A 24,381-nucleotide genomic window follows, 5' to 3' on the forward strand; every position below is an offset into this window, starting at 1 on the left:
CATTGCACGAGATTACAATTAGTCTTCTAAGGCCAAAATATTGAGCAGTATGCAAACAGGGTTAATATAGTGGTGTATCAGGGTCACCCAGATTTTAAAAAATGTTAATCTCTTGCAAGATCTTCCCATCCAGTGCTCATTTAGAGAACCTAATGAATGAATGAAGTACCGCACAAATGATTCAACTGCTATATGGGAGTAAACTTACAATTTTAAAAAAAGTGGTCTTGCTGAGCCTTGTGTCAGTTTGCCTACAAATGCCACGTGCATTACATGTTAGCTGGCGATATGGGAGAACATAGAAACATTGGAACAGGATTAGGCCACTCAGTCCCTCAAGCCTGATGCACCATCCAGTAGGATCATGGCTGATCTATGATCTAACTCCATATGCCTGCCTTTGCCCCAGATCCCTTAATACCCTTCATTAACAAGGCTAAGTGGGTGGTATGTGAAATAAGCCTCGGACTTCCACATTAAACTATACTGTGGGTTAATGCATGTTGCATGCCTGAACAACAGATGTTAACATTACATAATCAAGCCAATTTTGTACATAGAGGCAAAAAAGAACATCATTTTTAAAAAAAAGTTGGTCAGTCTCTGTATTGCCTTTATGAGGCATGAGTCGTAAGGGTGGGTAATAATCTTTTTTCAGGCTTTGACAGAATCTCAAGTTGATTATTTCAAATGTGAAAGAGTGAGTCAACATGAATAGCATGTGAATTTCACTTCCTTTTGGGGCACCACTTTGGCTGCAATTTATCCTTCTCCCAGTGGCATGGCAACATTGAGAACCCACAATGTGAAACTGCAGCCCACCTCTTAACTGTGCAGCAAATTGGAGCATCAATGTATTGTTCTACTTTGCCATTCAAATTGCCAAAATGCAGTCGTTAAGTACACTGAAAGTTTATGTATGTTATTGCGAATGCCTATTTTCGAGCAGCAATATTTAAAAATTCATTATTTTCTTTGCAGCTAAAGAGCATTTGTTGAGACCACAGTTTGTGGAAAAATTGAAAAACGTCAGTGTTAAAGAGGGTGCCCCTGTTGCAATGGCAGTAAAAGCTGTTGGAAACCCAAATCCTGATATTGTATGGCTGAAAAATAGTGATATTATTGCCCAACACAAGTATCCTCATATTAGGTAAGTACATTACAATATTAATAAATTTTAGTGATAATAAGTACAGGCGAATTTATATTATTTGTTGATTTGTAATTTCTACTTGTATTTTAGGATTGAAGGTACTAAAGGAGAAGGAGCACTTAAAATTGATTCTGCAGCAAGTTATGATGCTGCCTGGTATACTGCAACTGCCATCAATAAAGCAGGTCGTGACACAACAAGGTGTAAAGTCAATGTTGAACTTGAGTTTGCTGAACCTGAACCAGAAAGAAAGTTAATCATTCCAAAGGGAACCTATAAAGCTAAGGAGATATCAGCTCCCGAGCTAGAACCCCTCCATTTACGTTATGGCCAGGAACAGTGGGAAGAAGGCGATTTGTATGATAAGGAAAAACAACAGAAACCCCATTTCAAAAAGAAGACTAGTTCTGTGAGGCTCAAATGTTTTGGGCCAGCACACTTTGAATGCAGACTAACACCAATTGGTGATCCAACAATGGTTGTTGAATGGTTGCTTGATGGTAAGCCTCTTGCTGCAGCTAACAGGCTTCGCATGATCAATGAATTTGGATACTGTAGTCTTGACTTTGAAGTAGCATATCCCCGGGACAGTGGTATCATCACCTGTAGAGCTACAAACAAGTATGGCACTGATCAGACATCGGCAACTCTCATTGTAAAAGATGAAAAGAGCCTTGTTGAAGAATCTCAGTTACCTGAAGGCAGAAAAGGAATGCAACGAATTGAAGAACTTGAAAGAATAGCCCATGAAGGTGCACTTACAGGTCTTTCAGAAGAACTGATAAAAGAGAAGACAAAGCCTGAAATAGTTTTGTTCCCAGAACCAGTAAGAGTGCTGGAAGGTGAAATAGCACGCTACCGGTGTCGTGTCATAGGCTATCCTCAACCAAAAGTCAACTGGTATCTTAACGGACAACTTATTCGCAAGAGCAAACGGTTTAGACTACGGTATGATGGTATCTATTACCTGGAAATTGTTGACTGCAAATCATATGATTCAGGTAATGTCAAAGTTACGGCAGAAAATCCTGAGGGGGTTGTGGAACACACAGTGAAGCTAGAAATAACAGAACGAGAAGATTTCAGGTCTATCTTGCGGCGAGCCCCTGAAGTTGAAACTGGCCCATCAGAACCAGCCAAGCCATTTTTTGAAGTCATTAAGGTAGAAAAACCAGCAGATACAGCAACCAAAGAAGTGGTGAAACTTAAAAAGGCTGAAAGAATTGTTCATGAAAAACTAACAGAGGAGACTGAAGAACTACGTAGCAAGTTTAAACGTAGAAAGGAAGAAGGTTATTATGAAGCTATTACAGCAGTTGAACTTAAATCACGTAGAAAGGATGAAGCTTATGAAGAAATGCTGAGAAAAAGAAAGGAAGAACTTCTCCATTGGACCAAAGAAGTACCTGAGGAGGAAAAGAAACTGCCTCCTCCTGAAGGCACTATTACCATTCCAACTTTTAAACCAGATAAGATTCAGTTATCACCAAGTATGGAGGCACCCAAAATTTTGGAGCGTATTCAGAGTCAGACAGTGGCTCGTGGAGATGAAAGTCATTTCCGTGTTAGAGTGGTGGGCAAGCCAGACCCTGAATGCCAATGGTTTAAAAATGGTGTAAAACTTGAAAAAACTGAACGAATTTACTGGTATTGGCCTGAAGACAATGTTTGTGAACTTGTAATTAGAGATGTTGTACCTGAAGATTCTGCCAGTATAATGGTGAAAGCTATCAATGTTGCTGGCGAAATTTCAAACCATGCTTTCCTGCTTGTACAAGGTATTTAACTTTATCTACTAAATGCTAGATGCATGTTTTTTTTATTATTTTTCCTGGCATTTACAATTTTTTTTCTCATTGTTTTTCAGCTAAGCAAGTGATTACTTTTTCTGAGGAATTGAATGATGTCAATGCAAAGGAGAAAGACACCATGGCAACTTTTGAATGCGAATTGTCAGAACCATTTATAAAAGTAGAGTGGTTTAAGAATGATGTGCATATTTTCCCTGGTGACAAATACCGAATGCATTCTGACCGGAAAGTTCATTTCCTATCTGTATTGACAATTAATATGACTGATGCTGCAGAATACACTTGTGCTCTTGTTGAAGATTCCTCTATAAGATCAACAGCTAAACTTATTATTGAAGGTAAGAAAAATGCTTGAGCATCGAAACAATAACTAAATAACTGCAGCACAATAGACAGCATACAAAGTCCAATTGAAGTTAGAGTAGATTATTTAGTACAAAGGTTAAGCTACTACTACTTAAATATTACCATATTATGATTGAATGTCAATGCTTTTTTCTCAATATCTATTGGTTGTTACAAAGCAAAGAAAAAGAGCAATGATGTAAATTCCATATTTAATGCAAATTAACAGTACATTTTTTCAAATTTGTTTTAACCTGATTTCATTATAACTTACCACAGATGAAATGATCATATGTAAACAGAAAGTTGTTCATCCGTCTGTTTCTGGTGAAAGCTTTGATGATTGATTCTTTACATAAGATCATAAGAAGTAGGAGAAGGAATAGGCCATTCGGCCCTATGAGACTGCTCCACCATTGGATAGGATCATGGCTGATCTTTCATGCCTCCTCCCCCCCCCACCCACCCAAACCAGATAATTCTTAACTCCCTTGTGGATCAAAAATCTAGCTAACTCAGCCTAGAATATATTCAATGACCCAGCCTCTACTACTTTTTGTGGAAGCGAATTCCAAAGACTAATGAACCTCTCAGAAAATAAATTCCTCTTCATCTTTATCTTAAATGGGAGACCCCTTTTTTAAACTCTGTGGTTCCAGATTCCCTCATGAGAGGAAACATCCTTTCAACAGCTACCTTGGCAAGCCCCCTCAAAATCTTAAGGTTTGATAAGATCACCTTTCATTCTTCTAAACTCCAATAAGTATAGGCCCAACCTGCTTAAACTTACCTCTTACAAGTGTTTAAAAAAATTTGAATTACAACATCAGATTTCACATGTACACTAATGACACCCAGTTCTTCCTCACTGCCATCTCTCTTGACTGCTCCACTGCATATGATTGTCACACTGATTGTCCCATGTCCAGTACTGGTTGAGCAGAAATTTACTCCAGTTCCAAAAATTCATTCCCTAGCATCCAATTCCATCCCTCCCCTGAGCCTGAACTAGACATCTCACAACTTCAGCATCAGATTTAACCCTGAGCTGAGCTTCTGATTCCATATCATTTCCATCTTCAAGTCCACCTCTTCCACCTCCATAATTGTACCCTTCTCCATCGCTACCTCAGCCCATCTGTTCTCATCAAGACTCAGGTAGTCCAGTGCTTTCCTGCTCAATCACCCAACTTCTAATCTATGGAAATTAGTTGACCCTATCCAAAACTTTGCTGCTCATGTTCTAAGTTGCAGCAAGTGTCATTCTCCCATCAGCTTTGTCCAGTATTGCCTCAGATTTTAAATTTTCATCCTGGTCTTCAAATCTCTCCATGCCCTCATCCCTTCCTACCTCTGCAACCTCCTCCATGCTTAAATCCTCCAAGAACTTGGCATTCCTCCAGTTCTAGACACTTGTGCACCTCTTATTTCCTTTGTCCCAGCATTGAGAGCCTTGTCTTCAGCTATCAGATCCCAAGCATTGCAATTCTCTCCCTAAACCACCCTGCTCCCTACCTCTGTGTCCTAATTTACGATGCCCCATAAAACCGACCTCATTGGTCATCTCTCCTAGTATCATCTTATGTGGATTGGTGTCAGATTTTTTCTGATACCTGTGAAGTGCCCTTGGACAATTAACTGTGTTAAAGGTGCTATATAAATGCTTCTTGTTGTTGACTTATTAATAAACTCACTGATCCTACATTCCCGGCAGGAAGCCCCATTTGAAAGGATATTGGGTTTAAGAGTTTACAGTGTTGTAGCTCTATCTCTGACCCATGCTCCTTTAAGCATGGCTTTTGACTGAGTGCATTGGATTGATGAATTGACTCTTTAATTGCATTATATTAGTCAAGATATGAAATCGTGCAATGATGTGGTGGCTTAATGTGCAGCTTTTTTAATGTCCATATAGGGGCTATTCTTGAATTCACCAAAGAGCTTGTGGACTTAGAAGTACCAGAGTTATTCTCAGGTGAATTAGAATGTGCTGTTTCAAGTGAAGATGCTGAAGGAAAATGGTACAAAGGAGATGTAGAGATCCAACCTAGCAGCAAATACTATCTTTCCTCTCGTCGTGGTCGCCATACTTTAACAGTTAAGGATGTTGTCAAGGAAGACCAGGGTAGATACAGTTTTGTTGTTGGAGGCAAAAAGACAAGTTGCAATCTGAAGATGAAACGTAAGTTAATTTGTATGTAAAATGGTACTAATTAACTCATCTTTTATTTTCTAATTTATACTCTAAGTAAGTAAAACATTTGGTTTGAAGATGAAATGTAATCAGTGTCTGTAAATTCACCAGATTTAGAGACATTACAAGGGGTTAATTGACAATGGTTACCTTTATTATTTGTAGCACGTGCTGTGACAATACTTCAAGATCTAGGAGACCAGACCGTTTGTGAAGGCGATATTGCCCAACTTGAAGTAAAATTCTCTCAAGAAAGTGTTGAAGGTGTCTGGAAGAAGGGTGGTCAAGAAATCCAGGCTAATGAACGTGTTCACATTGTTATAGACAAAACATCACATATGTTGCTGATTGAGGATGCAACTAAAGAAGATGCTGGCAAATATTCATTTCATGCCACTGATTTTGACCTGTCAACATCTGGATGTTTAACTGTACAGTGTAAGTGTTTTTTATTTTTAATATTTCAGCTTTATAGTGTTTCATGCACTTATAAGGGATATCCAGGGTATCCAGGGATTTCCAAATGACTGCCATGTTTTCTTTACTTTCCAGCTATCGATATTGTGATCCCTCTTAAAGACCTTACCGTTGTTGAGGGTACAAAGGCAGTTTTAGAGTGCAAAGTCTCAGTTGCACATATTACGTCTGTGAAATGGTACTTTAATGACCAACTGATTCAACTTGGTGACAGGATACAGACTGTTGCAAAAGGGGCTAAACAGCGTCTGCTAATCAGCAGGTCATTTGCCTCAGATGAAGGATGCTACAAGCTTGTTGTTGGTAAAACTGAAACAAGCTGCAATCTATCAGTTGAACGTAAGTGACCAATTATTATGAACTGGTTAAAGAAACCTATATTTATATTTATTGAGCATTTTGTTTTCTGAAACTTGGATTTGTGTCTTTCTTATAGGAATTCAAATTATTAGAGGACTTAAAAATATGACATGCACAGAGACTCAGAGTATTACTTTTGAAGCAGAGTTGTCTCATACTGGGATTGATGTAGCATGGGTATTTAGGAATCAAGAGCTCAAACCAGTTCCCAAATACAAGGTAGAGGCAAAGGGAAAAATTTACAGATTGTCTATTCTGAACATAATGAAAGATGAAGAAGGAGAATATACATTTTTGGCTGGTGAAAAGACATCAAAAGCAAACCTTACAGTTTCAGGTATGAAGAAATTAAATTATATACTGTAGAATATAGTAGTTTTTTTTCTATTTGTTTGCAGTAAAAATCATGGTATTGTTTTTAAAAATATATAGCAAGCTCATATTTAACTAAATATTATAAGTTATCTATAATCTAAATATCATCACTAATACAATAAAATGGTCTGAGTGCACGTGTCTATGGTATTTGGTGTCGCATGTTCTAATTGGTTGAAAGAAACAAAGGCAAATCTTAACTCTGTAATTATGAGAATTAACTAAATCACTCAAGATGTTCTTAAAGCAATTAATTTGTTATTTTTCTTTCTTATGCTCAAATATCCAGCGCTTGAAATGCTGTTTCTAACATAAAACATTAAAAAATACATATTTCACAATTGTATGCTTAACTGGCTTTAGTTCCTTTTAATATTTTCATTAATCCTTTATACTTCAAATATCTCAGCGCCTCCTGAGAAGCCTGATATTATAGTTTCTTTCTCTGTCCACATAGAGAGCCTACCTGCTTTCCTTCTTGCAACCACGCATCCCCTCAATTGACTATACTTTCAATTTTCCACATATATTTCTAAATTTTAATTCTAAAATTTAAAACCAACTTTTTATTTTCAACCTATCTGTTAACCATTTGGCTTCCATTTCCATGACTGGTCTCATCATTGTACAATTGTGAGCATACACATGACCTCCTATCCTAGCAGCCTCTGATATCACTTCTTTCCCTGATCATGCCACAAATCATTCCCACCATAGAGAATCTGATGTGCCAGTAGACTCACTTACAAAATCTAAACACCCACTCTCCCAATCTTGTTTACTGACCTGCCTGTACTCCGCCACAGTTTCACCTGCAGCAGGGAAAGCGTCGAGAGGTCCACCCATGTGCCAATTAAGATCCTTAAGTAGCTTATTAATGACCACTTAAGGGATGGAGGCTGACACTAAATGTGAAACCCGGTTTCGCTGCTTAGGCTGGTGGTGGACAAGGGGTGTGCCTCCTTTACAGGCTGCTTGTATCCATTGGAGCCCCCACTGCAAAGGTCTTCCCACCGCTGCACTTCCACTTTCCACCTGCCCTGTCCATCCCAGTTTGCCAGCCCTCTTGCCCCTGCGCACCTCCCCACCTCCTCGCTAGGGGCTACCTATCCTCCTCCCCACACACTCATCTTCACACCTGACTCCATCAACGATCACCATTGGGGACTGGATGTAGTCCCAGCAGTGGCAGTTGCCCCCAGTGGTACTGCTGGGACCAAGGAGCTGCTGCCACTTGATTGGCCAGCAGCTCTTGGAGATGAAACTTGCTCCCCTGATGGGGGCAGAAAGCCCGGCTCACGCTAACCGCTAAGTGGCTGTGGGGTGAGCCAGCCATCCCTTACTTGTTCAGTGGGAGGTGGAAACCCCACCCCCAGCAACAGATCCAGTCCCCTATCTTTGATTTTGTACACCCATGAAACTCTCAAGAATGGAGGCCTAGAGTTAGGGTGGAGTGAAGTCATGGCAGGATTTGTAGCTGGTGATAAGGATTTGAAATTCACTGAGTTGGGAAGTTAATGTAAGGACAACATTGATGGGGCAGTGGGACTTAGTCGGGGGGCAGGATGTGGGCAGCAACATTTTTCGAGTACCTGGAAGAAGAAGATGGGAACCTAACAAAGTGAATGTTGTATGGATATAAAGGAACACATTAAGGTTACAGCACAGAAACTGATATACAGGTAGAGACAGGCAGGTGTAAACAACTAAGTACCGGACAGTTAATAGTGATTAGAATGTGTACATTGACAGCATTCCTCTGCAAATAAGTAATTGTTGAATATGATATTGGGTTAAAACTTGAAGCAGGGTTATATTAAGTGTCAAGATTGCGTATAGTCTGGTTCAACCTGAGAGAGCGGCTGGGGAAGGGAATAGAGCCAGTGGCAAAGCTGCTGAATTTGTGGTTGTGCCTTTGTTTTACTCAGTATTAAGCTGCAGGAAGTTATGGCTCATCTAAGACTCGAATTTAGACAAACACATTGACAACACGGAGACAAATTAGGGGTTGAGAGAAATTCTGGAGGAGTAGAGGCAAGCTGATGTTTCTGAGAAGCAGTCCCTATTTGAGGAAGAGGAAATAATCAATGATGGCTACTTGGGAGATCCCAAAGAAATTTTGTGGAGAAGGGAGTACAAGCTACTACTGGAGATTTGTTGGTTAGATTCAGATAGGAAGAAATGGAAACACGCAAGTGTGGTCTCATAGAGCTAGCTGACTATTGAAAGGCACTTGAGAAAGAAGTGTCATCATTCATATTGAATGGAGAAATATGAAGAGGGATAATATACCATGTTTACATTCATTCAGAATGTCACTTTCCTTTTAAGATCATCATCTATTGAACGGAGATTTAATCAGGATCAGAGACCCCATTTGTTAAATTTATAACAACTAGATGCAGTCACAATAAAAACAAGAAAGCAAAAAACAGCCCTCGAGACCTCACCCCACACACCGCTTACCTCCTCACACATTCCCCATGCCATGCCAAGCTATGTTCCTCTACCCAGCCCCATGGCTCTCTATAGCCTCTATGCTAACTTAGTGCCAACTCATGCCAATCCATGACCCTTTGCCTTTACACTCTCCATGCCAAATATCCCAGTAACCACCATGGGCAGATCTCGGGAGCCATGGTGAGATGAAATAAAATAAAGTTCTATATCTATTGCAGACTTCACTATTTTAAATCAAAATTCTCATTAATTAAATCCCATTCAATACATCTGCATTCCTTCAAACACTTAATCCCTTATGAAAATAAACATTTGCTTCAAGTACTTAACCGTTTACGAAAACAAACATTTGTATTCATAGCACCACATTAAAAAGACTTAATAACCACTTGGAGCTGTTAATCAAACTATGAACTTACAGGCTGCCCCTGTGATAATGCTCCTTGTGGAACCAGTCATGCAGCACTAATCCTCTAATGACAACCTTCAGGCTTATGTAAACAGACAGCTAGTGAAATGGCAAGCAGCCACAGCAGGCTGCCTTTTAAAAAACATTATAGATATATATAAAGGGCTTGGGGATTTAAATGACAACTTGACCTTTCCATTGAGCTTATCCACTTTTAACATGCATTCATATCTACTCCTAACAATGCCAAAAGGGAACCTGACCTCTCCCAAAGGGTACCTGCACCCCTCCAAAAGGTTACCCTAACTCTCCAGATAACTCTGGCAGTTTTTCCTCAAATGTCTAAAGCCCACAAATCATATTTTGGACATCCCAGTTATGAAAATAGCATCTGTTTGAAGGCAACTACACTTTACATGTGCAACTGCACTCCGTGAACCACGGATGTGTAACTACGCTCTGTGCACCCGCCCCCCACCCAGCCCAATGGTGAAAATAGTGGGTGCCAGGTTCAGGGACGGGATTTCTGGAATCAGGACTGCGTGCCATTTTTGCTGAGGAGCCTTTATTTTGGGCCTGTAACATCAATGTGTGTGCGTACAGATATAGTTAATTGTTTTGTGATGGCGTTTGGTTTTCTTTGGTTTGCTTCATTCCGGTATTTTTATACATCCATAGGTGGTGCTATCAGCAGACCTCTTAAGGACCAGACGGTGGTTGAATCACAACCAACTATCTTTGAATGTGTAGTTGCTAATGCAGACTCTGAGGGAATATGGTCAAAGGATGGCAAACCAATAAGCTTCAGTAATATTATCCGAAGTGAAGTAGATGGAGTTACTAGGCGCCTTGTAATTGATATCACTAAATCAGAAGATGCAGCTGAATACTCATACCAAGTTGCAAACTCCAAGACATCTGCCAAACTGAAGGTTGAAGGTCAGTGTCACAAACAAAAAACAAAATACATTTATGTTTAGACACATAGCTGAAGCACAAGATTGTGACTATTCATGCTTCATTTGAGAATTAATAAATTCATATAAATAGAAATTATAAAATATAATTGCCGTATTATTTAGCTGTTAATGGAAAAACACTTTACCTCCATTATAAGAACATAAATACTTAGATATGTTAGAACTGGATTCTATTTAAATGTGAAAAAATAATTATTTAATTTGTATCAAGTAATGCACAGTGTGTTTCAAAGCAGTGACATGTTGAGGATTGACATGATGCTATGAAGCGGAGTTTATTTCTATCTGCCTTAGAACACACTTCAAAATTAATCACACAGCTTGACAAAAGAATGATGCTAGAATTTAATACGTGTTAATAAAAGAGATTTTTATATTTTTATATTACACACACAAAGTAAATGAACAGTCGAATATCCAGCTAGTTCTGTGATTAAGGAAAACTAATCATTGAAAATGTGTAATAAACTACTTCTTATAATTAAATAAATTGGATGTCCTTTATTCCCAGTGCATAATTTTAGTTTGAAAAACATGATTTTAATGAAAACTCCTCTCAAAATAATGCTATAACAGAATGAACTAGGGAAAAGTAGAGTAGCTAGTTTATTACTTTCATTTGAAAGACCTTTGTCTTTTTACTTCTATGTTATTGGGAAAACTGACCATTTTACTGGTCCCCAAAGATTAGGTGTGAAATTGTTCCAGAAAATTAAAATGTTGCTGTTTTTTAATAGCGATTATTGGAAACTTAGAAGGTAGTTTAATAGTCCCCATTATATTATACAAGATGCCTTTCTCCGGAATTGATTAGAAACATCTTACTACTGAAAATTTAAATTCATTGGATTATTTTAGACTTAAAAACATCTTCTTTATGGAATATATTATAGCAGCAATATAAATAATTAGTCCCATTACTTTCCACCAAGGTGAAAAATTAGAAATTTGTCATCATTTGGTGTGTAAAAAGAAATGGCACTCTTGCTCCATGGGTTTTGTGCAGTGTGCCTGTGTGTGACAATATTGTTGTAAAGCACCTGAATAAAAATCTGTGCCACAGCATGAGGAAGTAGCCAGGCAGATTAGGAGATGAATCAATTGCACAATAACACTTGACCTTGTAAAACAGTTCAGTGCTACTGAGAAGTAGTACTTTTCCCTCTCTTCAGGTAATTGTTGAGCTGGATAATGTAAAATTAAGGTTGCATCGTAAATAAATAATATTCATAAAATTGTTCTCATAAAGCTGTCAAGACAAAGAAGACTTTGAAGAATCAGACAGTCACAGAAACTCAAGATGCAGTCTTTACCTTGGAGCTTACACACCCTGATGTGACCGGAGCCCAGTGGATTAGGAATGGGGAAGAAATCAAGCCGAGTGACAAGTATGAGATTACTGTTGATGGAGTCACACACACTCTGAAAATTAAGAAGTGTGTAGTTTCAGATGAATCTGTGTACAGCTTCAAACTTGGCAGAGTGTCAGCCAATGCCAGACTTCATGTGGAGGGTAAATAGCGAAATTTGTATTTTTTATTGCTTAACAATACAGTTTATTAAATACACAATTACCATAGGCTGGAATTCCTTTAAAAAAAGTCTGAAACTATTTTAACTCCGCTAATAAGTACTGATGTATTCTTGTGCTATGCATTTTAAATATTTTTTATAGGAATTGCCAAGCAAGTATTAATATCTTGGCTAGTTCAACTAAAAAAGTATATTATTTTGGCATACATGATGCATACAGGACAACCTAGTGACAAAGCTTGATATAATTTGAGTATCAGCTCAACACATTTAACATAATGTGAAGGCCTGAATAAAATATTGTGTAAATAAATGGAGTACAAATAATCTATTAAACAATAACAAAATACTAATTTATCATGAACTATTTTGTTAATATTTGTTAACTATAAATTAAATTGCACACCACTTATTTAAATGCTAAAGTTATTAAACTGAAAACGTATTCATATTCTTTCTTTATCTCATTAGCTATGTCATCTAAAATGTTTATTTGATTATGCAGAACTTAAAACAATGTTTTGGTTTTATTTTATTAGTTATCAAAGTAATTAAGAAACCAAAGGATATCACTGCCATGGAAAATGCCACAGCTACTTTTGAATTAAGCGTGTCACATGACAATGTGCCAGTAAAATGGATGTTCAACAATGTGGAACTTAAGACAAGTAACAAGTGTAAATTAATTTCGCAAAGGAAAGTTCACAAACTAGTATTGGAGGATGTCACTCCAGCACAAGTTGGCGAGTATTCAGCCATTATTGGACAACTTGAATGCAAAGCAAAACTTTATGTTGAATGTGAGTGCATAATTATATATTCTACTAGTGATAATACATTACAAAATATCAATTTAAATATAAATCAAAAATTCCATCATCCAAAAAGATATTACCTATTTTCCGCATTCTAATTTTTAAAAATTTATTTATTAAGCTGTACACATCACCAAGACAATGAAGAATATTGAAGTTCCGGAGACAAAAAATGCAACCTTTCAGTGTGATGTCTCTCATTTCAATGTCCCAGCCACATGGTTGAAAAATGGTGTGGAAATAGAAATGAGTGATAAGTTCAACGTAGTTGTGCAAGGCAAACTCCACCAGCTGATTATAATGAACACAAGCAATGAGGACTCTGCAGAATATACCTTCATCTGTGGAAATAATAAAGTGTCAGCTACTTTGACAGTAAAACGTAAGATTTCCTCATTCATATAGACTTTGTATACCCATAATTTTAAGTTGGTCTTACATAATTACAGGTGTAAACAACTAAGCACCGAACAGTTAATAATGATTAGAACATGGACATTGACAACATTCTTCTGCAACTAAGCAAATGTTTTCTTTCTCTAGCAATTTTAATAACATCTATGCTAAAGGATATGAATGCACAAGAGAAAGACACAATTACCTTTGAAGTAACAGTCAATTACGAAGGTATTACTTTTAAATGGCTCAAGAATGGTAAAGAAATCAAATCAACTGAGAGAACCCAAATAAAGACCAAGCAATTAACACACATACTTTCAATCCGAAATATTCACTTTGGTGATGCGGCAGAGTACAGTTTTGTTGCTGGATCAGCTTCATCTGCAGCAACTTTATATGTGGAAGGTAATTAATGAAGCCATTTATTTGTGCTTTTGTTTAGATAACATAATTAACTGTAAAATTGCATGTTTAATGTATGCTGTACAGTGTATAATCAGCATGCTCCCTTCTATAGCTCGGCACATTGAATTTAGGAAACACATCAAAGATATCAAAATCACTGAGAAGAAGAAAGCCACCTTTGAGTGTGAAGTTTCAGAACTGAACATAGAAGTACAGTGGATGAAAGATGGTGTGGTACTTGAGCCTTCTGACAGGTAAGTATCTGATCTACATGACATTTGATAAATCTGTTTTCTGTGCTAAATATTTCTCAAAAAGCTAAATATACAATTGCACTTAAATTTCCTTGCTTTTTTCCAGAATTAAGATGCATGATGACAAACTTATCCATCGTCTCATCATTCCTGTTACAAAAATGTCTGATGCTGGCCAGTATGCAGCAGTAGCAGGTGGAAATATGTCTACTGCTAATTTGTATGTGGAAGCACGACACATTGTGATCTCAAAACCTATTGATACAAATATTCAGGTATAATGTATTCTTTTTTTATTTAAAACCAATAACTTCTACAAGTAACAACATATAAATTGAAAACAGAACAAAGAACCAATAGTTTTGCACTTTACTTACATTATCTTAACAAAAAAAAATTTCCTGTAATCAGATCATTGAGAAAAAGAAAGCAGTATTTGAATTTCAAGTCGATGAAGACGATGTTGAGGCTCAATGGCTCAAGGATGGAATTGAGATCAACTTTCAGGCTGAAGAAAGATATAGATATATAACCCAAAGACGGGTACATCGCATGACCATTACTGAAACAAAAGTTTCTGATTCTGGAGAATACACCTTTGTTGCTGGCAGGAATCGAAGTTCTGTGACTCTTTATGTTAATGGTACGTACAACAGCTATTTGCTAATGTTTAGTGCCTTTGGAATAGAAAAAAAAAATTCCAAGTGCTTCACAGGGTGTAATCAGGCAAAAGTGGATGCTGAACCAAAGCAGGAGATGTTAGGAGAATTGAGTAAAAGCTTTGTTTTAAAAGGTGGGTTTTAAGGAGGGTTTAAAAGAAGAAAGAAGTGGAGAGTTTGGGAAGAAAATTCCAAAACTTAGGACCGAGGTGGCTGAAGGCTAAGCCATTGATGGTGGGGTGAATAGAGGGGAGGATGACCAGAGCCTGGAGAATGCTTAGGTTTGAGATCGAGGATGCTGATGGGGTTGTTGGAAGACAATATAGGTTATGAATAAATTAAATAACAGAATGAGAATTTTTAACTGGAGGCTTTGGGAGAAGCCTATGTAGAATACTACAGGAGTGAGCTGCACTTGTTGTTAGACAGGATGCAGACAACAGAGTTTTGAATGAGTTGGTTCACAGACAGTGGAGAATGGGAAAGCATTGGCACAGTTGAGTTTGAAGGCGACAAAGACATGGAGAAGGGTTTCAGCAACAGATGGGCTAAAGCAGGGGCAAGTGCAGAGGCATTCAACATTAAGAAGATTGTAGCAGGTGGTTTTTGTGATGATAGTGTAGGCGGGATTCAGCCTCCTTTCCCGAGACCCCGGGTTGATCTGGCTTTCGCGTGGGGCAGCTGCCCTCTTAACTACGGCTCAGACCAGGTCTCAGGTCAGGACAAATAACTCAGGATGTCCGTTGTTTGGATTCTCGAACAAGACAGTTTATTCAAGCTTGTACAAGCATATGCAGGGAAAGCAGCCTCTTAGTCCATCAAGGGGCTGTCTGCTGTAATTACAAAGTCTCATAACTTATATACTTTTTCTTATCACAATACATTTGAGTATGTTTGAATATATCCACTCGGTAACCGACACACAGGTGCCATGTTAAAACTATCCTATTGAATACATAAACATGCGATTCTGCTAACCAATTATTCTGAAGGGTGTATACATAATTATATTATCCAATCAAAATTAAAACACGTACGCAAGACCTTGGTTCTCACAACTCAAGACTGATGGTGTTTCATCAAAGACCCTTCTGTCCATTGTATGTTTTCCCATATCTAAGCTAAAACCATCTGCCCCTTCCCTATCTGGGAGAGGAGTATACCTAAACTAACTTTATGTTATGTTTTATCTCCAGTCCAGCTCTCAAGGCTTTAACACACCATTTTACCACTTGAATGGTTCTGTCTGTGCCTAGATATTAGCTCATCTCTTGAAAATTTGTAAATCACACAAAACTCAAAGCTCCTTTGTGTGCAATGTCCACCTGCTTACCCTCAGCAGTCAATATGTTCAGCATCCATGTCTACCTGGAGATTTTTGGGTTTTTCAGTAAATTCTTAGTGTTTTCTTTTAGCATTTTTAATTTTCCCCTAACAATAGGATATAGGATTGCATGTTCAGCACAAATGGAGTGAATAGGTTGAATAGGATGCCAAGATTGTAAACAGTTTGGTTCAACTTAAATTATTGGCTAGCGTAGGAAGTGTAATCAGTGACAAGAATAGGGAGTTGTGAATTGGGTTAAGATGATGGTTTCAGTATTATTAATTTTTAACTGGAAAAATTGTGGCTCATCCAAGGCTGCATGTTGGATAAACAGTCAGGCAGCAGGAATGCAGTACAGCTGTCAAGAGAAGTGATTGAAAGTTTGAGCTAGGCATCACCAGTGAACACACAGATGCTGATGCCATGTCTTCAGATGATATTGCCAAGAGATAATGTAAATGAGGAATCAGGGGAGTCATGGATTGATGTTTTTGTGACCCAGAGGCAATGTATGGGGGCAGGAAGAGAAGTTGTTGCTGAAGATGTTCACAATGATTAGATAGGCAGGAGTACACTCGAATGAGGGCAGATCCACTGAGCTAGAAAACAGACAGGAAGTGTTAGAGGAAAATATGTCAAAGGCAGCAGAGGGGTCAAGGAGCACTAGGAGAGATAGATCATGGTCACAAAGAATGTCATTAGTGTCTTTGGTTAGAGCCATTATACTGCTCTAGCAAGAGACAAAGTTGACTCAAACATGGATTAGTAGAAAGATAGGTGCAGATTTAGGAGGTGAGAACATTTTCAAGAACTTTGGAAGGAAAAGGAGTATTGGCGAAGCAATAGTTTGCACGGACAGAGGAATTCAGCAGGATTTTTGATATGAGAGCGAGGATAATGATGGCAATTTTCAAAAGATGTAGGATTGTAACTGAGGGAATGATCTATCTATAATATCAGCTGCCATGAAGTCACGAATTGTCTCATGAATGGGATAAGCTCAGAGAGGGCATGGCAAGATATAGGTCAGAAATAGAAAGAAACAGGAGCTCAGATTTAGGGAGGGAGAACCTTATGCATCTTGGCTTCCTGGGCAACAGAAAGGAAGGGAAACGACAGGAAATTAAGCAAATGGTCTCAATCTCAACAGCAAAGAAGTTGGCATAAAAGTGCAATTGGAAGTAACTTGGGAAAGAATTTTATCCAGGGCAGATGCAGAAGGAAGTGAGTAGGAGAATGTGGATGGTGAGGGATACAAGGAAGTGATTGATGACAGCCTTGCTTTGAGCTAAAGAATGGGCGAGGCCATAATAGATAGTGAGCTATTTGTTAATTTTTAATCTTTCATGGGATGTGGGCATCGCTGGCTAGGCCAGCATTTATTGCCCATGAAGGGGGATATTTTGGTAAGAAATTAGAGGTAGGGCTTAGGTGGGCGTTAGAGAACAAGCACTTTAAAAGAGAGGAAAGAGGTTTGGAACAAGGTGAGATGCTCAAAGGGGAAGGTACCATAGGAGATAATTGAGATATCAGGGTGCAATTGGCGGATATGGGCTGCAATGCCACATCAGCAGTGTGGGATGGTAGATGGTAGAACTTATAGACATGCAAGGAGGCTTTAGCAAAGGGCATGGTGTTACCGTCTGAATTCCAAGTTTCTGTCAAAGGCAGGATGTCAACATGATCAGCCATAATAAGTTTGTTTGTTAAAAAGGAACTTTTCACATATGAATGGATATTCTGATGGGTAACTCAGCAAGCTGCTGTGATCGTTGATCACCTGACTGTCTACTCACCCCACTCACCCCGAGGAGGATGGGAAGGATGTTTCTGAAATTAGTTCTTAGTGTTGAGAAGGCCAATGATAACAGATGATGGAACAATTAGAATTGCTGCTCTTAAGGAGCCAGAAGTGGGTGCCTCAGGAACCACTTGATAGTAGTATTGGAAAAACTGGATGAAAGGTTTAAATTTTCTCAATTCTTTAATTCAACTTCGGTGGAAAGATGTGGAAGGGAAACGAGAGGCACTGGATCAGCTGTTTATTTTACTCATGCTCCAATTTGCTTTCTTTTGACTTGAATAGAACGGAAAATAGGGTACGGTGTAATGCATAATGAGCTGCCTGTCCATTAACACCTGTTTAGATCTCTAGGCTGACTTTCAGTCAGGGTAAACTGGAAATGGGGGCTAGTTCCTATTCTTGACCCTGCACACCCTTAGGGATTTTCAATGCTCAAGTCAATTGAAGGGCAGGGAGTGGGCTCACCATCCAATTAGGGATGGCGAGCCTGCTCCCGATGCTGGAGGGCCGGTGGGGTTGGCCCTCCAGCATTCAATGATTGGTTGCTCCACCGGCTGAGGTGGCATCTGCCGATCTGAAGATGGAGATTGCGAAGATGAGTGAAGGTATGCTTTTTCTTACTTTTTAAAAAGCCACAACTGCTGAGCCATGTTTCTGGAGGGACGGCTGTGGCCCACTGGCTGTTATTGGTCTGATATGTGGGGGTCCATTACGTGATCCACTAATAAGCCCCATGATTAACAATAATAGGCCTCAATTGAGCAGCAGGCAGCCGATCTGTTCCCAAGACTGCATCGTTCAAATTGGCTCTGGGTCGAGTTCATGGCAGCAGTCAAAGGCACCAAATTGCATGCCTACCTGCCTCCGATCCGGACCCCAACCTGATTTAAAAACCCACCCCCTGTCAAAGTCGAATTTCAGCCCACTATTTCCAATAAGAAACAGTATCCAAGAAAATCTTAATTTTTTTCAATCAACTGTTCAGGAAGTGAAAAACTTGAATGTAGTTAACAGAAGTTAAATATTCAGTTTTAATTCTTCAGTTTAGTCCTTCAGCAAATGGAATCATTTCTAGGAAGAATATACATGGCTATCCGACAGTTGACCACAAAATATAATTACCATTTGGAAATGAAAAGCTAAAGTTTAGTCTTCTTTTCTGTTGTTACTTCAGTTTGCGAGCCGCCTTCTTTCATGGTGGAGCTGGAACCATGCGCTGTGAAAGCTGGAGAACCTGCTCGATTCTGTGGTGTAATAGCTGGCACACCAAAATTAGAAGTATCTTGGTTCAAAGATGGCCAAAAACTTTCCTCAGGATTTAAGCGCAAGTTACTTCATGATGAGAATCAATACACTTTGTTACTGATTGAAGCATTCCCTGAAGATGCAGGCACCTACACTTGTGAAGCAAGAAATGAAGTTGGGGTAGCTGTTAGTGGTACTTCACTTGATGTTGAAGGTACAACTAATGTAATTAATTTATTTGCATGTTAAGTGCTTTGGTATATATAATCATTGTGTGATAGGTACTGTCTGTTCTTAGTTATATACAGGTATGGGTGAGATAAAATTGGTCTTTGGTTATGGTGTTGTATGAGTGATACCAAATAGCCAGCCCATTTTGAAAGCAATGAAAATTGCACCTTTGGTTGTTCTTTTGTTCACCTACTGTAGGTGTCTAACTTAGCCCTGGGAACTTTCTGTAAATAACAGTCGACTTGAAGTTCTGTTCAATTTTACCATACAATGAACATAAATCATCTATTAAAATATTTTGTTAAACTTATGCTATATATTAATGCATCTATGGTTTTTCTTTTACTTTGCATCATTTTCAAATAACCATTCTGATAAGCTAAGATGTGCAAAACATTTTATGAATTATTTATTATTTACAGTTCCAGAAGTTGTCTCTCCTGAGGTAGAGGTACCTGTTTATCCACCTACCATCATAAGTCCAATACAGGACACTTCTACCGCTGAAGGAAAATCTGCTCAGTTTCAGTGTCATGTTACTGGAACAGGTACGTTCCATATTTATATTTCAGGTTCATCTTTTCTTTTATTTCAGTTTTCTGCTTCCACCCCTGAAGAATTTTATTTTGCTGGGGTATGGTTCCAAAGTTACATGCAGTATTCTTACATTGTTCCCATTCAGCCATTCTATATATATATAGGCCCAGCTATTTCACCATAGATGGCATCACAACTGAGCTTACTGTGCTCACATGATATTTATACAATGGAAACATAAACAACTTTATGGCTCAAAAGGAGGAAGAAGTATTGTAGAAAGTTAGGGGACTAAAAGCTGACAAATCTTCTGGAGCTGATGGCCTATATCCTAGGATTCTAAAAGAGGTATCGGCAGAGATGTGCTGTTACGATTTTTCAAAATTCCCTAGGTTCTAGAATGGTCCCAGTGGATTGGAAGTTAACAAATGTAATTCTGCTATTCGAGAAAGGAGAGAGAGAGAAATCAAAGAACTACAGGCCAGTTAGCCTGACCTCAGCTGTTGGCAAAATGCTGGAAACTGTTATTAAGGAAGTCTTAACAATGCACATATAAAATCATGGTATGATCAGACAAAGTCAACATAGTTTTGCAAAAGAAAAATTGTGTTTGGAAAATTTGTTAGAGTTTTTTGAGGATGTAACAAGTAGTGCAGATAAAAGAGAACCAGTGAATGTAGCATAATTGGATTTCCAAAAGGCATTCGATAAGGTGACACACACAAAAGTTTAATACACAAGCTGATGCTTCATGGAGTTGGGGGTAATATATTAGCATGGATGGAGAATTGGTTAACAGACGGCAAGCAGAGAGTAGGGATAAGTGGGGCATTTTCAAGGTGACAGGATATGGCTAATGGAGTGACACAAGGATCTGTGCTGGGGCCTTAGCTATTTACAATCTATATTCATGACTTATACAAGTCGACCAAGAATAATGGGTGGGATTTTCCTGCCCCACCTGACCGAAGTCAATGGACCTTTTGCTAGTCCGTCACGTTTTCTGTCCCGCCTTCGATGATTCCCGCAGTGGCAGGACCTGAAAATCCCACCCAATGTATCTAAGTTTGCTAACAATACAAAGCTATGTGGGAATATAAGAGGCTGCAAAGAGATGTAGACGGGTTGAGTGCGCAGCAAGCTGGCAGATGGAGTATAATGTGGGGAAGTGTGAGATAATTCACTTTGGTAGTAAGAATAGAAAAGCAGAATATTTTTTGAAAGGTGTGAAATTTGTAAATGTAGTATAGGGAACACAGAAACTTAACATGCAGGTTCGGCAAACAATTAGGAAGGCAAATGGCTTGTTGGCCTTTACTGCAAGGGGATTGGAATACAAGAATAAAGAAGTCTTGCCACAATTGTACGGGACTTTGGTGGAACCACACCTGGAGCACTTTGTGCAGTTTTGGTCTCTATGTTTAAGGAAGGATACACCTGCATTGGAGACAGTGCAGCTTGATTGGTCCCTTAGATGGGAGTGTTGTCCTGTGATAAGAGGCTGAGTAATTTGGGCCTATACTCCTTGGAATTTAGAATTATGAAAGGCAATCTCATTGAAACATACAAGATTCTGAAGGGGTTGACAGGATAGACACTGTGAGGTTCTTTCCCCTAGCTGGGGAATCTAGAACACAGGGGCACATGTCTCAGAAAAAGGAGTTGATCATTTAAGACTGAGATGTGGAGAAATTTCTTCACTCACAAGGGTTGTAAATCTTTAGAATTCTCTGTTGTTGAATATATTTAAGGCTGAGATAGAAAGACAGATTTTTGACCTTCCAGGGAATCGAGGAATATGGGGAGTGTGTGGGAAAGTGGAGCTAATGCCAGTGATCAGCAATGACCATATTGAATGATGGATCAGTGGCCGTATGTTCTACTCCTTTTTATTTATGTTCTTTTATAGGCCATTCAGATCTTTGTGCAGCTCCCTGCTGTTTTACACAACGGAAAATCCATGACCCCTGCAATTGTATATTTTGTTTGCATTAGACCTTTAAATATGCATAATTGCTTGGCTCAGTTGAGTTCTTCAAGTGTGGATGCAAATGTGTATCTGGCCACGATGTTTAGAGGCTATTTGATGTGTCATGCTGTTTCTGGAAATGAATAATGGGGAATTGTTGGAGCTTCATTTATGAATCACTTTGTGCTTTTATTCTGTGAACTTTATGTAACATGGTTTAGTAATTGGTTGGGAGATAAGTGATGGAGATTCGGGATAAAGGAAACATTCTCTGATTATTTGATGTCTCAAGTGATGTTTCAAGGATTTTTCCTGGAACCTCAGCTTTTCACCATATATTAATGACTTGGATGAAGGAATTGTGAGTTATATATTCAAGTTTGCAGATGACACTAAGTTAGGAGGCACAGTATGTTGTGTAAAGTGTGTTATAAAGTGACACACACTAAGTGAGTGTTCAAAGCTATGACCACTGTGATGGAGTTCAGTGTGGGGAAGTGAGAAATCATCTACTTTATATCTGAAAGAGACAAATTGGAACATATTTTAATGATGAGGGACTAGGAGTTGTGAGGGAGTGAAGAAATGTAGGCTTCCATGTACACAAATCATAGATGCACAGGAATAATCAGCAATCAAAAAGGCTAATGGAATGTTAACTTTTATTTCAGAGAATTAGAATCATAGAAATGTAGAAACTTCAAGCCTTGAAGGAGGTGATTTGGCGTGTTGTGCTCGTACTGACTCTTTCAAAGGGCAGTCCCACCTCCTCACTTTCCGCCAATAACCCTGGAAGTTTCTATCTTCAAATAGCTGTTCAACTTCCTTTTAAACATTTTTATGGAATCAACTTCTAGCACTTTTTCAGGTGGAGCGTTCCAGATCCTGACAACTCTGAAAAACATTCTTCTCATCTTCCCTCTAAATCTTTGCCAGTTATTTTAAATCCATGACCTCTGGTTATTGACTCAGTCACCAGAAGGAATAATTTTTCTCTATTCACTCTAAACTCTCATTACCTTAAAACTTTTATTTGGTCACTTCTTAACCTTCTATGTTTCAAGGAAAACAATCATTACTTTTCCAACTTTATTTCATTACTAAAGTCCTTCATCCCTGGTAACATCCTGATAAATCTACTCTTGGGCCCGAATATTCAGCTCGGTGGGTGGGCATGATCGGCGGGCCCGGGAGCAATCGGGAAATGGACCGCCGACTTCAATTGGTCCCCGACCGTGATTTCACACTGACTGGCGAGCGAGCGCTGAGAGAAAGCTCCCTGAAGGCAGCTCTCTGCCTCAGGGAGCTGCAGACCCGAAAACCATGAAATGAAGTTTTGAAAATCAGAAAAAAAATGTCCAGGCATCACAATCAGGCATCTGAATATATAGATGATAAAAATGCTGTCCATTAATTTTAATTTTAATTTTTATTTTACTTAATAACAGAAACCTCACCCTGCCATTGGATGAGGTTTCATGAAAAATGCAACCTTGCTCGTCCGCCAACTGTAAGGTTGAATGGACCATGAAAAATCAGAGATAGTTGCGCTGTTAATGGGCTTAATTGCCCTCTTAATTGTCAGCGGGCGCGCTTCTGACTTTTGCCCACACCCGCTGAGCGAAATATCGCGCAAGCGCAGGATTACATTGGGACGCTCACTCAACGTCTTTTCGTGCGATTTTACGTCCGATCGGGTTGGGCGTGCACCCTCCCATGGAATGTAAAATTCTGACCATAGCCTTTCTGCCCGGAATTGTCTACAGTATTCCAGTTGAAGCCTAATCTTTGTAGTCCATATTCTCTATTTCTATTCTGTCCATAACTTCACTCTCCTTTTCTAGTGTAACCTTCACAGCATCTGCTTCCTTTGTGAAAAGGTGCAAAGTACTCATTTAATGCTTTAGCATGTACTTACTAGACCCAACGTTTCTCTAGTTAACCTCTTACGCTTTATATATTCGTGAAATGCTTTAGGGTTCAAATTAATCTTGCCTGCTACCTTAATCTATCTTTGCCTCCTGTATTAACTTTTTCAATTCCCTGTTGCACTTCACATAATCTTTCTAGTGATTAACTGAATCTTGCTTCTGGCATGTGTCAAATGCCTTTTTTCATTTTAACTTTTCTTCCATTCAAGTGCATTAACTTTGGATGCATTACTTCTTTCCTGAAAAGAATATGCTTAGTTTGTAACTGAACTCTCTCTTTCCTTCATTGCTCCATCACTGCTTTGTCCTGGATTGCCTTTTCCAATCTACCTGTGCAATGTCCCTTCTTAAATCACTGCAATTAGCTCCTCAGTTGAGCACTTGTAGCTTAAATAGTTTTTGGACTCATTCCATAATTACTTTAAACCAAATTATGTTATGGTCACTATTAGCTAGATGATTTTTACTGTAACAAACTGTTGTTGCTCTACTTCATTTCCCCGAACCAGATCCAGCAGTACAAAGGTTGAAGTACAAAATTAAAGAAGTGATGCTTCTATTGTACAGAACCTTGTCGGCTTTGGACACCAAAATTCAGGAAATATGTATTGACCTAGAAGTGGGGGAAACAACATGGATTCAATGCAATTATACCAGGGCTTCAAGGGTTGAAACATGAAGACAGATTGCATAAACTAACGGCACTAT

General features: G+C 38.7%; 1 protein-coding gene across 50 annotated transcripts in view; it reads left to right on the forward strand.

The window, feature by feature from the left end:
• The window catches only part of ttn.2 (titin, tandem duplicate 2), a 694,778-nt gene that overhangs the window by 351,007 nt on the left and 319,390 nt on the right, over nt 1-24,381 (forward strand). For all 50 annotated transcript variants that reach the window (XM_078552010.1, XM_078551990.1, XM_078551964.1 and 47 more), the window contains 17 exons: nt 982-1,150; nt 1,244-2,931; nt 3,021-3,302; nt 5,225-5,491; nt 5,669-5,941; nt 6,056-6,319; nt 6,417-6,677; nt 10,263-10,523; nt 11,814-12,077; nt 12,637-12,897; nt 13,034-13,294; nt 13,456-13,716; nt 13,829-13,970; nt 14,077-14,245; nt 14,382-14,613; nt 18,935-19,219; nt 19,659-19,784. In XM_078552010.1, coding sequence (XP_078408136.1) covers nt 982-1,150; nt 1,244-2,931; nt 3,021-3,302; nt 5,225-5,491; nt 5,669-5,941; nt 6,056-6,319; nt 6,417-6,677; nt 10,263-10,523; nt 11,814-12,077; nt 12,637-12,897; nt 13,034-13,294; nt 13,456-13,716; nt 13,829-13,970; nt 14,077-14,245; nt 14,382-14,613; nt 18,935-19,219; nt 19,659-19,784 — 5,466 coding nt within the window. The remainder of the gene's footprint in view (nt 1-981; nt 1,151-1,243; nt 2,932-3,020; nt 3,303-5,224; nt 5,492-5,668; nt 5,942-6,055; nt 6,320-6,416; nt 6,678-10,262; nt 10,524-11,813; nt 12,078-12,636; nt 12,898-13,033; nt 13,295-13,455; nt 13,717-13,828; nt 13,971-14,076; nt 14,246-14,381; nt 14,614-18,934; nt 19,220-19,658; nt 19,785-24,381) is intronic.

Source organism: Cetorhinus maximus, chromosome 11 (assembly GCF_964194155.1).
Source record: "Cetorhinus maximus chromosome 11, sCetMax3.hap1.1, whole genome shotgun sequence".
Lineage (NCBI taxonomy): Eukaryota > Metazoa > Chordata > Chondrichthyes > Lamniformes > Cetorhinidae > Cetorhinus > Cetorhinus maximus.